The sequence below is a fragment of the Coturnix japonica genome, chromosome 4 (assembly GCF_001577835.2).
Source record: "Coturnix japonica isolate 7356 chromosome 4, Coturnix japonica 2.1, whole genome shotgun sequence".
NCBI classification, from domain to species: Eukaryota; Metazoa; Chordata; class Aves; order Galliformes; family Phasianidae; genus Coturnix; species Coturnix japonica.
The window spans coordinates 40294488-40309652 of NC_029519.1; the positions used below are offsets into that span (position 1 = coordinate 40294488).

Genomic DNA, 15165 nt, shown 5'->3' on the forward strand with positions numbered 1-15165 from the left:
TCTGTAACAACCTTACAGAAAGAATGACATGAGAGCAGCAGAAGTTGGGTGGGGGAATACGTGTGCTACCCAAAGAGATGCTCCATGACATATAATGTACTCAGCAATCTAAAAGGAAAAGAGAAGGGCACCTGGAATTCAATCCTCCCTGTATCGCACTTGAGTAACTTAATGGCTGAAAGCTTCATCCACACAAGCACAATTTACATCCGCCAAAGATCTGGCACATGGAATTCTTTGTATTTCGGAGCTAGCAAGGCTAAAGGGCGAGTGAGTTTCATTTTACAGTCTCTGTGGATGTTCAAAACAGCAGATTAAGAGCTGAGCCCCCGCAAAGACCTGGCAAAAGCAAAGGCTGTAAATCCGCTGCATTTAAGGACTGCAGAGCTGCACTGTCCTCTCTCTCTCTGCAGGCCCAGCAGAGGGTCCCCAACACATGGCTGAGCTCAGCCTGCAGACCCCTCCCCAAGTCTTGCGAGGATGTGTCACATCATCCAGCTGTTGGAAACCACTTCAGCTGCTTGCAGAGATCCAACCTTGCCAGCCTGAGGTCTGTGACAGCCAGAGGCTGCTCCTTCCCAGTTTCCAAGTGTGTGTAAATTCCTCTCTTGCTCTGCAGTTTCTGCTGAAGCAGCAAATAACATGAGCCTGCTTTACTGGAGGGGTGAGATGAAGCAGAGATGGACAGGGAAGCATAGGGCAGCAGCTTGTGGATATTTACATGAATTTGGCTCTGGCTGTGTTTAAGCACCTTCCTTTCCTGGCTCTCCAGAATCCATCAGACCATTCTCTTTCCCACCTCTTTCCCTGCCTCCTCCATTGCTACGGGGATGAACAAAGGCTAACATTGAGCAGCAGCAGGAGGGATCCCTGAAGCAGGAGGAGTTCCTGCTGCTCTTGCCTGCACCAGGAGACTTCTGTCTGACACTGGGTCAGCTGCCTGTAGGAGCACTTTGAGCAATTCTGCCACATCTACAGCAAGATCTTTTGATGGGGAAGATGCATGCAGAGACCAGCACCACTTTGCTGTCAAGTTCTGTCGTATGGGACTGGTGAGGCACTGGCATAGGCTGCCCAGGGAGGTGGGAGAGTCACCATCCCTGGAAGTGTTCAAGAACTGTGGAGATGTGGTGCTGAGGGTCAGTAGACATGGTGGGGGATGGGTTGGGGCTGGACTTTGTGATCTTAGAGATCTTTACCAGCCTTAATGATTCTGTGACTCAAGGCAGCTCAGCTTGGGCTGTCAACACCAAGTCTCATTCATTGCAAAGAAGGAGAGCAGACACTGCGAGTCCAGGAATTGTACAGCATGCAGCCATCGTCAGGGAGCTGCCTGCTGGAGAACTACCCAAACAAATCCTTCCTCTGCCTTACAGATGTAGCCCAGTAGTCTGCCTTCATTCTGCACATCAGTGTATAAATGAATAAATAAAAAGGATAGCATTAAGTAACACAGGAACTCATGTCCGTGTGCCGTTGCATGTATCATCCAGATGGAAAATATCTGTCTAGACAAATCTGGGAATTATGCAAGCTCAGAATTCCTGAATAGTCACTGCTTTCCAACACACCAAAACAGTTTGTGATACCCACTGGAAATACATAGCTAAAAACACAGAGGGAGAAAGCCAGCTCTCAAGTCCAAGAACTGGGAAACCTGAATGTCAGCAGTGTGTTTGCTTCCATGTGAGAATATGCAGATCTGTTAGTGATTTGTGCACAGTAGGCCGTTAGTTGCTGTCGATGATAAGTGGTACTGTTCATAGGCTCAGCAAAGCAGAAAAGGTGCCCGATTTTCCAACACAAAGACTGCACGGGGATGTGCAGCACTGCTTCCCTTGTGAGCAGAGGGGCTGAAAAGAAGGATGAAGGTGTGTGCTATCCCAGTGCAAACCTCACAGAGTGCAGCTAAATCAGCCTTGCCCTGGGAGAGAAAAAGAAAAGAAAAAAGCATGATGGAAAAATCAAGTCTTATGCCAGAAGCGGCTGCTGGCTGGGAGCAGCACTGAGGAACGGTTGACTCCGGATGGGATTTTTGCACAACTCTGGGGCTGCAGTGACCCTGTTTGGTCTTCTTGGGAAACAACTCATGGTCACAGCAGGCAGCAGTGCGGCATATCCCATCAAGGGAACAACACATCTCTGAGTGGGTACCCCAAGGGAAAAAAAATAGAAAGGAAAAGTGGCATGTCTTCATACCGCGAGCCTGCATCCATCCAAACCATGGGACTTGATGGGGTTTTATTACTTACTCTAAGGGGAAGAAGTAAACCTCTTCTCAGGTGCATCCAAATAGAAATGTAACTTTTGTTCTGTGGAATTATGCTGGTTTAAAGCCAAACTCTTTCGTGCTGTCTGATCAGTGTTCCCTCAAGGGGCTAGGGATAGAAAGGGAACATAACCACTGGGAGAATAAATGATGAAAAACTGCGTACACCACTGTTTTGGGGGAGCCTGCATAAATGCTTGTGCTTTGCAAGGCTCAGAGATGCAGCACAGCTCCCTCTGACAGAGTGCCGACAGCCTGAAAAAGCAGATGTGCCAATTTCCTGTGCTTGATGATGATAGCTCCTAATTACGCCAGAGCTGTGGCAATGTCCTCTCTGATGCATGACTCTTAATTTTGTTTCGTGAAGTCATCTGTGCAACACTCTTCCGGCATACGATCACCAGCAAGACGCAGTCACGGAGAGCTGCACTTGCACATGCTGCCCTGCAGCTCAGCGCTGTGATGGGGCATACTGAAACACCTTGCTTAGATTGGAGCTTGAAGGTCTGGAAGAGATTTTTGTGGGGTTTTTTGTTGGTAGGGTGTAGCCCACAGCATCTGGTGGTGTCTGTAAGAGGCAATATCTAATTCTTCCCCTTTCTTTTTTTGCTGGGGATGTGGTGCAGCTGTGGGACAGATCTGCTGGGGCTTGGCTCAATAAGTTTGGCTGCTCCTGCACCATGAGGTGAGGATGCTGTTGGAGGGGATTTTTCTGTGCTGAGGAAATTTCTATGTCTCTCTCGTGGAGTGACCGGGAACCTGCAACAGTCAAGACAATGGGCAGCTGGAGGAGACAGATATGATAGGGTTGTGCAGGGTAAACAAGGAGGCTGTGGGCCTTTCCTGAAGGCTTTCTGAATTGCTACTCAGAGGTAAGAGCTGGAGCCCAGTGGCACAAAGGAAGAGGAATTAGTGGGATCTGCAGTGTGGGTTCCTGCTCTGTCCTCTGGTTCAAATCTCCAGGCAGGGAGTCCTGACCTGATAGAGAAGAGAGAAGCACCATGGCATTGAGCTCTTGAAGCAAGATCCTTAGCAGACAGGGTTGGAAGGCTGTGCAGCTGGTACTTGGGCTTAGCATATCAAAGTCCAGAGTTTGATTATGAATAGGGTATTTATTATATGTTGAGCAGGTGGCTTGTCTGGACTGCATGAGGTCAGGCCATGTGGGCAGCACTGGTGCTCAGGTGTGCATCAATCCTGCACCTGTCAATCCTGTCTGTTAAAGGGTAGAAGTTTGTTGATGGATGGAAGGGAGCTGGTTGGGATGCATCTTAACTGGTGTTCAGCTTTTTTTCTTTTTACTTTTTTTTTTTTTTTTGTGACTCTAAACTACTTCTTCCTCAGATTCTCAGCTTCAGAAGTCAGCTAGTGCAATGCAGAAGACAGTCCTGATATATGCTATCTTCTGTAATTGAAGAAGTTATGGGTTTTTCTTTCTACAATTGTGTGGCTACTATTTGTGGTATTTGGAGCAGTGTTGCCTGAGAGTCTAGGCTTCATTCTGAGTGGTGCTGTTGGCAGATCAGTAAATGCAATTATCTGCAACAGGCAGGAAGGGCAGAGGTCTTCACCCAGAGGCGAGCAACTAAAGCAGCTGGATCCATGTTTCATGTTTATGGTGCTTTGGCAGCCACTACCCTGTTTACCAAGGCCAGCAGGAGTCTGTCATCTTGGCTGGGTGTGGATGACACAACTAGCAATAGTTTGGGGAAATATCTACAACTAATGTATAGCGATAACTGCGGAAAAAGACCTGGAGTATTACACACCCTTCTGATAACGGCAATGTTCTAGCATTCATGTTGAATTCTTCCTCCTGCCATTGGTGAGCTAAGCTGGGGCTGGGAAGTGCGTTACTCCCATAGATGCTGTGCAAACAAGGCAGGGATTAGCTCACCTGGAACTCACATCCTGTGCCAGGGACAGTGCTGAGTCACCTCACAGGCACCTCACCCGGCAGTCAGCCAAGATGCCTCATGGCAGACACAACACGGAGTGTGTGCCCTGTCTGCTTCCTGCTTCTGAATGCTCAGAAGTACTGCCTTTCTCTTCTGCTTGCCCAATGGGGTTTCCTGCTTACAAACTTGCAAGGCTGGACACTATTGCAATCCCAGGATCGTTTTATGGGCTTAGGTGTTGGATGCCTGCAGAACAGAAGAAATGAAAGAGCAACTTTTCAACATGTTCCTTGCTATCTTTCTAGCTCTCAGCCACTTCCTAAGGAAAGAACTATGTGGCTGGACCATCATTTCTTTGGGATTTGGCTGGTAGAATAGAATCCTGCATCTCTATGTGTGCAGGGTAGCATTGCCTTGTTGAACTGGACATGTCCTGAATAGTCTTTCTGGGTGGTAGGGAGGACTGATGCTTTGTGCCCAACTGAATGCAGGTGTTAGTTGTGGATGGTTTGGCTTGCCTCAGCTGTACGCATCCTTATCTGCAGGAAGTAATGAGTATCTCCATGAGACTGTGCTATAAACCAACCCCTCCTCACTTCTCATGAGCTGCTGGAGCAGAAGGGGAAGACAAATCCTGAGTCATCCATGAGGAGTCATCACCTCTTTACCAACCTGATGAGAAATCATAAACATCCTGTAAATAGATTAATAAATCTATGTGTGTTCTTCCATCCCAATTCTCCTGAGACAGGACTGGATGCACATGCTATGCTCAGTTCAGCCCACGCTGAGGTGGTGCCACACAAGCTGGGCTTTGGATGTGTGTTAGAAGAGAGTCCAGGAAGAAAAGGAGCTGTGATGTGTCTGTGTGACACCAGAAAACTGCCTTGCATCCCTGTGGGTCAGCTGGCTGCTCACGGACTTCCCTGGATTCCCTCACCTGCTCTAAGGGGGCCAGCAGCTAAGGACAGTCCCTGAAGCTGCTGTCTTCTTTTGGAGGTGTGTTTGTATTGTTTTCTACCTGCACTATATGCAAAGCAGGCAGGCTAAGATCTCTCTATGCATCACTCAGTTCCCGGGTTTCTCCAAATAAGACATGCTATAAAAACAGTTTCTCACCTTTTGTGTTGGGAGAATTGCAAGCACTCAGCATTTTGTAGGAAGTGTTTCACATCTTGCAGGAGGAAACACTTAGTTACTGACTGCAGCTCATCAGCACAGAATGCTGTGATGTGATTTAGAAGCTCATTAGAGACCATAATCATAGTGGCAGATGTTGGTTGAGAGTAAGAATCAACACAATGAAAAATAGGGAGCTTTTTGCCGTGAGGATGGTCAAGATTTGGGGATGGCTTTTTCCAAAATACTGGAGTTTATGTATGATGTGAAAGTTGCTTTCTAGGTTTTGAAAGGTGGTTAATGTGGGACTCAGCCCCAGGACCTGTGCCAGGTGTCCCAGCCCTTCACAGCCCCATTCATGTATGTGGGAGGGCAGAGGCATTTGCAAGGCTCTGGAATCAAAGCCCTGAGCTGCTACCGTGACACAGATAATCCCCATAAACTGTGATGACATCCATCTAAGGTATGCATTCTCCTACTAAGGTGAATACCAACAAATACAAATTCCATGCACTCACACAGGGTGTGCAGATGGCTGAGCAGACAAGGGTTTGCATCTCACAGCATAAGTTGTTCTTGGAGATGCAGGACCTTGAATGTGTTTCCAGTTGCAGAGGGACTAAGGCATGAGGATACTCTGGGACCTGCCTCCGCTTTCACAGTACACCAGTAATGCCTGTTGTTAAGTGTGTCACCCCATCACTTTAAAGAGCAAATACAAGAGACAAGGTAGGGATGCTGCACGGGATCAGGTGGGATGCTCTGTGGGACTGGTGTCTCAAATCCCTCCTCCCGGCTGCTGTTTCTTGGTGTTCCCCAGAGGTTCAGCATCACTTTCCTTGGGATGCTTGTTCCATTCCAGCAACTGATCCCAAAGCAGTGCAAGCAGTGCCTTTCCCCTGCTTCCTTCCACCTCTTGTGCCAAGGGGATGCTGCAATCACACAGCTCTTTGTTTCACTATTAGATGCTTGTATAGATATGCACGCCCTCCCCCCCCCCCCCCCCCCCCCCCCCCCCAAAAAAAAAAAAAAAAAAAAAAAAGAAAAGGAAAAAAAAGAAAAAAAAAGAAAGAAAAAGGAAAAATCCCCTTCTCCAAATGCCAGTTTAAATGGATGTAGATGGAAAGCATGGAGGAATCATACAGAGCAGAAAAAAATCTTTAAAACCGAGGGCTGAAGCAAATATAGTTGAGTAGTACACTAGTTACAGAATGAACAGCATATTGTATGTGCTGTGTTAGAGGTATGTTATGAATAACAAAAGCACTGGAGCATTTACATATTTGTTTTCAGAAATCCTGGCAGTTGGATTTCACCATTCTGCGCCTCTTTGCCAGAATCACTAAACAGTGGTACATATGGCTTCTGAAGTACCATATGCCGCGGGAAGCGCGAGCTGATGCCTATACCGATGCGACACACTATAGTCTTTATTTAGATTTTTTTTGCAGTTTGGAACAAAGAATATTAGATCACGCAAAACATTGTGCAAGCAGCGCAGAGCCACGCATGTAATGCGTTGAACCCGGAGAAAAGCAAACTTGGTGGGGGGAAAAAAAAGGGAAGGAATGTTGGTGTTGGGAATGGGGATGACCCACGCACACATGGCTGATGCTCACGGAAGCAGCAACACGTCGGGGAACGCGAGGAAGGGGCAGCGCTGAGCCATAGCCCCGAGCAAAGGGCGGGGGGGGATGTCACGGCGGTGGGTGGCTGCGGGTGGGAGGCGCTGCGGTCCCCCCGGGCTGCGGCCGCAGCCGTCGGCTCTCCTCTCCTGCCCTCCATCGGAGGAAGCGAGCGCTCACCCTGCAGGATGCTGCGGCCGGGATGGGGGGAAGAATTGGGGAGAAATGCCGAAAAGCCCGAAAAGCCGTCACCTGTGTCCTGCGGCCGCTGCTCGGGGTTTGTCCCCCGACTCTTTGGCTCCCGATCGAAAAGCAAAGAAAGTCCCTAAAAACCCGGCAGTACCCTTCCACCCGGGGCCCTCCGCCGCCGCAGCGCTGCCCTTTGGGCGCCTCTTCTTTTGCTCGTGTTACAATTGTCGCATCGCTATAATGCTCCCTTTCTTTCTCCGTCTCCATAGGCACGGAGAGAGGCAGAGGCTGCGGCCGCTATTCAGAGCCGCCGTTTGTCCCGGAGCGGTCCGGACAGCGCGGCCCTTTCTCTGTGGCCGCTGTTCTTCTCCGCTCCCGGAGCAGCAGATGGCTGCGGGCCGGGCGGGCTGTGCGGCTCCGGTGCTGAATACTCGATGGAAAAGGGCTTCATCATGCTTGGGTGGGCAGGGGGACAGCGGGCAGAGATTTATGACGGAGGGAAATCAGTCTTGGGGAGTTGCGGGCTCCATACCCGCTGGAATCCTCCGCATCAGTCTATCCGTCCCTCTGTCTTCACTTCCAGTGGATAAAGGAGAGCCCTGGATGCTGGGGGTGAAAACGGGGTGCTGCCCTGGGCCCCATCTCTTTGCCCTGTGCACTTCTGGGAAGCCAAAGCCAGCGAGCAGTGAACAGAGGGCAAGGAGCTGAGCTGTTGAGTGGTGAGGGCTAGGGGATACTGTGTGCACCTTTCAGCCTTCATCTCAGCGCTCACCGAGGAGAAACTCCCGCATTGTTGTGAGCAGACGTGAATATTTGTCAATGATTCCGGGGGTGCCAGGGTCGAGGTGGCAGCTCCGGGCTGGTGACACGGGGGGACGCGGAGCTCAGGGCTTGTTTCACTCTTTGCTTTTTGGCCTCACCACCGCTCGGAGGGTGGATCGGGCCGCTCCGTCGGGGCCGCGGCTCTGCACGCAGAAATTTTCTCTTGGATAACGCATGGGGCTCTCAGGAGACACTTTGGGGAAGTATCCCTAAAGCTATCTCCCTCATCACACAGGAAGCCAGAACCCAAAAGCAGTGGTGGGGACGAAGATGCCTCGAAATGCCCCCAAAATACCCCAAAATTCCACGCTGTTCTGCACCGGGCCCGGCGCTGGTGGCGGCAGTGACGATGTTGCAGCGGTTCGGGCACCTCTCCTTCTGTGGTGCCCCTTCAAACTGAGGCAAAGGAAAAGGTTGCTTCGGTTTTCTGCTCCCCGGTGCATAGCAGCGGATAGGGCTCTGCGTGCCAAGCAGTGGGGGCTAAAAATAAAGGGGGGGGGAGAAAAAAAGAGAAAAAATATATATAACGCAAAAATAGCGCACCTCTAAAGCAGCTCCGAATTGCCGCGTATCGGCAATGTTATAGCAATCCCCGTTGAGGAGCCGCTGGGTTTGTGGAATTAATAAGATAAATGTTGAAAGCACATTACGGGCAGCCCTTAATCCTAATGCAGGGAAAATCGTAATTACGCGGCGGATAAGTGAATGTGAAAGCCCCGCACCCGCCGCTCTCTGATTGCACCCAGCGCTCGGCTCCTCTCTGGAAGGGGCTTTGTGCCGCCTTTTGTTTACTTTCGCCTTTTTATTTCCATTTTGACTTTTTATTTTTCAAATCCATCGCGGGTCCGAAATGACGGCGGTAAGGACAGGAGCAGAGAAAGCTCTCCATGCTGGAGAACCCTTCCGCAGGCACTGAGCGGTCGCATCCCGCATGCATCCCTCATCCCGCATCCATCCCTCATCCCGCATCCATCCCTAATCCCGGTGCGCGGGGGCAGCAGCGCCGTCGGGGCCGCCCCGGCGGTGGCTCCGTCACCGCGACTGTGGCTCCGTCCCCGCAGTGGCTCTGTCACGGCGGTGGCTCTATCCCCTCGGTGGCGGCCCCGCTGCCCCCCGGGGGCGGACGTCGGGTCCCGAAGCTTCGGGGGGTCCCCGCGAGCTGCCAGGTGAGGGCCGTGCGGGCGGACGGGCGGCGAGCGGGCGTTCCCCGAAGGGGTTAAAGGGAGGGGACGTGGGCTGTCACGCGTCATTGGGCAGATTATGTGCGGCAAACAAAAAGTGTGTGTCTGCGTGCCACTCACTCACTGCGCCGCGTCCATCTGCGCGGCGCGGAGCGCGCTCGGCCGGGCCATGGAGCGGCGCTGAGCGGGGGGCACGGAGCCGGCGGCCGCCTTTGTGCCAGCGCCGGGCGGGGAGCGCGGCCCCGCCGCCCCCGGTGAGTGGCGGAGGGAACAATGCCCGGAGCCGGCCCCGGACAAAGGGCGGCCACGGGGAGCCGGGGGCTGCGCGGAGCCGGGGGAGAGCGGGGGGCGGCGGGGGGAAAGTTCGGCGGGGGCCGCCCGCCGCCGCCGCTTTCGTTTGCGGAGATCGGCGCGGTGGGGCCGGGCAGCGCCGCAACGACGGCGGCGGAGGGGGGGCACCGGGAGCGGCCCCCTCCCGGTCCTCGATCCCGCGGGGGGCCGGACACCCTCCGCCGCTCTGCGGGGGGACGTGGTCGCGGTGTCCCCGGGAAGCGGGGCCGGGTCCCGCGGCTCCGGAGCGGGCGGTTCACGGGGATCCGTTCGGTGGAGGTGGGGAGGGCGGAATTCGGAAAAGCGGGGCGGTAGGAAGAAGGTTCCTTGGGAACACAGAACAGGGTGGGATCCCGCACCTCCCGACCCGGCGCGGGCAGCGGGGCTGCCCTGCGGAGCGCGTGTCGGGGTAAAAAGAATTACCTCCGCTCTCTGCTTTGAATTACATCTCGGAGGGAAAGTGCTGGATTATGGTAATGCGCAGCCAGACGCTCCCTCTCGGAGCGGGAGGTGGCTGCCGTCAGCCACAATGCCACTCTCCGAACCCTCCGGGCCGGGCCACGCTCCCCACCCGCACCCGCACAACCCTGGCGTCGGAGGCGGCCGCATCCCACTCGCGGAGCCCTTTTTTTTTTGCCCCACCGAGATGACTTTTCTCACATTTTCCCTTCTGATTTACATCTCTGTAAACATCCATCATTTCAGTTTTTGATGATTTTTATTTTTTATTTTCTCCCAGCTCGATGGATCTCGTTTTTCCTTCTGATTTCTACCTCTATAAATATCTATAATTTCCTTTTTTGTGGCTTCTTTTTTTGTGTGTGTCTGTTTGTTCCCTAACCACCACCCCCCCCCCCTCCCCTGCTCCCCCCGCCCGCAGCCATGGAGGACGCCCCGCGGGGGCCGTGGGACGGGGAGGCCAAAGCGGTGCAGCAGTGCCTGACGGACATTTTCACCAGCGTCTACACCACCTGCGACATCCCGGAGAATGCCATCTTCGGGCCGTGCGTGCTGAGCCACACGTCTCTCTACGACAGCATCGCCTTCATCGCCCTCAAATCCACCGACAAGCGCACCGTGCCCTACATCTTCCGGGTAAGAGCCGCCGACGGGGCGGGAGGAGGAGCGGCCCCACGGCCCCTGGGGAACTCCCGACGGACACTCGGCCCTTTGCAGGTGGACACGTCGGCGGCCAACGGCTCTGCGGAGGGGCTGATGTGGCTGCGGCTGGTGCAGGCGGCCCGCGAGCGGCAGGAGCAGAACCTGGAGGCCTACGTGAAGAGCGGGCAGCTCTTCTACCGCTCCCTGCGCCGCATTGCCAAGGACGAAGAGCTGCTGGTGTGGTACGGCAAGGAGCTCGCCGAGCTGCTGCTACTCGGCCCCGCGCGGGGCCCCGACGGTGGGTGCCCCCCAACATCCCCCCCAGGGAAGGGGCCGGGCGGGGGGTTGCGGGGTGCCCTTCCCCGACGGTGGCTCTGTGAGAGGCCCGGGGCTGAGCGCGCGTCCCCTTCCCCGTGTCCCGCACAGGGTCGCCGCCGTTCTCCTGCCCCGAGTGCGGACAGCGCTTCCAGTTCGAGCTGCCCTTCGCCGCCCACCTTCGTTTCCGCTGCCCCAAGCGGCTGCACGGAACCAACGGCGGACCCCCCGACGGAAAGGAGGCAGCCGCCAAGGAACCGGAGCCCGCCAAGTTCGCCAAGCCGCTCCCTCACCCCTTCCCTGACGGCGGCGCCGGGGGAGCGGCCAAGCCCTCCACGGACTTCCACAACCTGGCCCGGGAGCTGGAGAATCCCCCGCGCCGCCCCGACGTCACCCCCGAGGGTGCGGGCGGAGGGACCAAACGGCGATACCCCGAGGAGGAGGCACGGAGCCGCTTCCCGACGGAGCGCCCGGGGCTTCCGGCGGCCCCCAAGGAGGAGCCGGTGTGCACCCCGCAGCAGCAGTTCCGCGCCGCCGGCTCCTACTGCGGCCCCGAGGATGGCGGCCGCCTCTTCGCGCCCCCCAGCCCCGAGACGGGCGAGGCGAAGCGCAGCGCCTTCGTCGAGGTGAAGAAGGCGGCGCGCGGTCCCGAGCCCGACGCAGCCCCCGAGGACGGCCCCGAGCGATCCTCGCCCGCGGCCCCGACGGCGGGTGGAGGGGGGGAGCCGGCGCTGTGCCCCCGCTCCGGAGGAGGCGGTGGAAACGGAGCGGCGACGCGGGGCAGCGCGTTCAGCTCGGTGCCGCAGCTCGGGGCGGCGGGTGCCGTCGGGGCGGAGGAGCGGAAGAGCGCCTTCTCGCAGCCCGCCCGCTGCTTTCCGCCGCTGCCGCTCGGCCCCAAGCTGGGAGCGCTGGGAGAGCCGTGCCCCGACGGCCCTTCCGCCGGCCGCCTGTACGCCGCCGAGCTGGCCGCCAAGGAGGGAGCGGGCGGCGGGGCGGGAGCCAAGCAGAGCCCCTTCCTCTACGCCACCGCCTTCTGGCCCAAGAGCTCCGCGGCCGCGGTGGGGCCCCTCCAGCTGCAGCTGCCGTCGGCGCTGACGCTGCTGCCGCCGTCGTTCGCGTCGCTGTGCCTCCCGGCGCAGAACTGGTGCGCCAAGTGCAACGCGTCGTTCCGCATGACGTCGGACCTGGTGTACCACATGCGCTCGCACCATAAGAAGGAGTACGCGCTGGAGCCGCTGGTGAAGCGGCGCCGCGAAGAGAAGCTCAAGTGCCCCATCTGCAACGAGTCCTTCCGCGAGCGGCACCACCTCTCTCGCCATATGACCTCGCACAACTAGCGACGGGGCTGAAGGGGGGAAGGGGGACGGGGGGAGAAAATGGAGAGAAATATGGAGGAAACGAAGAGAGCGGAGAGGATTCGAGAAGGGGAAAATGGAGGGGGGGAAAAAAAGAGAAAAATGGGGGAAAAAAAGATTGAGAAAATGGGGGGAAAACGGAGGAAAATGGGAAAAAAATAAAAGAAATTTGAGAAAATGGACCAAGAAAAGAGAAAAATGGACAAGAGTGAGAAAATGGGCAAAGCGGATAGAATTGGGAGGCGTGAGAAAACGGAGGAAGATGGAGAAAATGGGGAGCGATTGAGGAAATGGGCAGAATGGAGAAAAATGGAGAAGAACGGCTAAAAGATTGGGGGGAAAATGGAGAAAACGGGGAATAATGGAGAAGAATGGAAGAAAAATGGGAGAATATAAAGGAAATAACGAAGAAATATGGACAGTATTGGGGAAAATGGGAAAAAATGGAAAAAAAAAAACCCTGAGCCAACGGAGAAAATGAGAGAATTTGAGGGGAAAAAATAAGAAAAAGGGGAAAAATCGAGAAAATGGAGAAAAAGGAAGAAATGGAGAAAAACGGACTCAAAAATGGACGAAGGGTATAAAGAGGGAAAAAAGGAAAACGGCAAAGGAAGAGAAGAAGGGAAAAGAGGAAAGAAAAAGGCGAAAAAAGGGGGAAAAAACGGGAAAAAGAGAGAAAAAAAAAAAAGGAAAGCAAATGACTTAAAGTACATTTTTTGAAATGTCATATATTGCAACATATTGATGCATTTGTCATACGTTTCTACTTAAATTATGAAGCACTTATGGTTTAGATGTAAGAATAATTCTATGTCAGGGTAAAGGTTTTATTTTAGATACGGAGCTCCGGGCGGGGCTGCGGCGGCGGCTGGAGGCGGACGGCGGACGGGACCCCCCCAACCCTCCTCGCTCCGGGGCTCCCCGCTCCCCCGTCCCCGCCCGTCCCGTCCCGTCCCCGCCGCCCGCCCGCGTGTGACATGTGCCCGTGAATGATGGAGTCTCGGTAGTTTGGTGTTTCTTTTCATGCCCCCGCCCGGCCCGGCCCGCCCACCCCCCGAAAAGATTTATTAAACTTTATAGTCTATCTGGGTGCGCTGGGTGCTTTGACAATAAATGATTTATTTTCTGCATCGCAGCAGCAGTTACTCCGTGGGGCCGCGGGGTCGGACCCTCCGCTCCCCCATTCTCCCCCGGCCTCGCTCCGCGCCCCTCTGCACCTCCGTCCCTCCCGTCCCCTTCTCTTTTCTCCATTCCTCTCTTTCTTTTCTTTCTCGTTCTTTCTTTCTCTTTTATTTTCCTTTCCCTTTTCATTCTTTCCTATTCCGTTCCCCCTCTCCTTTTTCGCTCTTTACACTCCATTTCAATCACTTCTTTTTCCCTTCCCCGTTTCCACGTTTCCTTTTCTCCTTTTTCCCCGTTCTCCTTTTTACTTCTTTCAATTTCCCACTTTCTCCTTTTCCTTCCCTTTTCTCATTTTCCTTTTTCCTTTTTGCTTCCCCTTTTCCATTTTCCCATCGTATTTTCCCCATTCCTTCTTACCCTTCCTTTCCCCCTTTCTCCCTTCCCTTTCTCCCCACTTTTCTCGTCAAATTCTCCTCCTTTTTTCACTTTTCCCATTCAGTTTTCTTTCTTTTTCGCTTTTCCCCATTGCCTTTTTTTTTCCCATTCAATTTTCCTCTCTCTCCCCCCGCTTTTCCTATTCCCTTTCCCCACTCAGCTGTCCTTTTCATTCGCTTTTCCTATTCCCTTTTTCCACCCCACAGTCCTTTTTTCCCCGTCGCTTTTCCCATTTCCTTTTCCCATTCATTTTTCCTTCTCCTTCACTTTCCCCATTCCACTTTCCCTTTTAACTTCCCCCTTTCCCATTCTCTTCTCCCATTTCCTTTTCACGTTCCCTTTCCCCCTTTACCTATTCAATTTCTTTTCCTTTTCCCATTCCCTTCTCCATCTTCCTTTTCCCATTCCTTTTCCTCTTTCCCTTCAATTTTCCCTTCTCTTTTCCCATTCCCTCTCCCCCCACCCTCTTACCCCTCACCACATCCCATTCCCGGCACAGTGCCGCTCCCCGGCTGATGCCACCTGGATCCTCGCAGCGCTCCCGGTCCCAATCACGGTTCGAGTGGCGCTGGGGCTCAGTCCCCTGGTGCGGCCGTGCGTGTGTCTCTGGGGGAAGGGGGGAGGCTGGGACCCACACCGTGCCCCTATCACCGACCCTGAGAAGCTCTTGTCCGTGGAGGGGAGGTGGGGGCGAGTTCTGTTAGGGGGACACAAGTGAGAGGTGGGCGCTGTCGTAGAGCTCCCACGATCCCGAGGGCAATGCCGGGCACCGCGCATCCGGTGGACTGAGGTGGAGCCGGGGGGGGGTGGGGTTGGAAGGGAGAGCCACTTTTCACACCGGGTTCTGCAGAGCAGTGCCTTTGGGGTTGTGAGTACTCCTTTATTTATTTCCTCTACTTCCTTCTCTTTTGTTTTTCTTCCCCCACAGACTGTATTTTCTATTCTGGTTACTCTTCTGTTTTCTTTTTATTTTTTATTTTTCTTTCTTTCCTTCTTTCTTTCATTCATTCTTTCTTCTTCGTTCCCCCCTCTTCTTTTCCTTTTCCCCTTTCCCCCTCCACAATGTCCATTCCATATCCCCCCAAAAGCTGCACTGCCCCACTCCCCCTAAATCCCTCAGCGCAGCACTTCGCAATGGGAACCTCCTGTCAAAGAGCTGTCCCATAAACTTCCCGAACGGCATCCCCCCCTTCCCCCCCTTCCCCCCCGCACCATCACACCCCCTGCACCTCATTACACTTTAACCACCACCTGTACTTCACTGCATCCCAATGAGGGCAGCTCCGCCCAGACAGGGGGCACTCCTAACACTTGGGGGACGGGGAGTGGTCTAGGGCATGATCTGGAGGGAATATAAGGGAATTTGAAGGAGGGTGTAAGGGCTTTGAGGGGCCGTGTTGGGGG

The 15165-nt window shown here is 54.3% G+C and overlaps 1 protein-coding gene across 1 annotated transcript; it reads left to right on the plus strand.

Annotated features, from left to right (window-relative positions):
* Positions 1-9200: 9200 nt before the first annotated feature.
* Positions 9201-12215, plus strand: PRDM8 (PR/SET domain 8). The gene is made up of 4 exons (XM_015861836.2): positions 9201-9357; positions 10314-10528; positions 10610-10832; positions 10961-12215. Exons 2-4 carry the CDS (start codon positions 10316-10318, stop codon positions 12184-12186), a joined length of 1662 nt encoding a protein of 553 aa, XP_015717322.1. The 5' UTR covers positions 9201-9357; positions 10314-10315; the 3' UTR covers positions 12187-12215.
* Positions 12216-15165: the final 2950 nt, after the last annotated feature.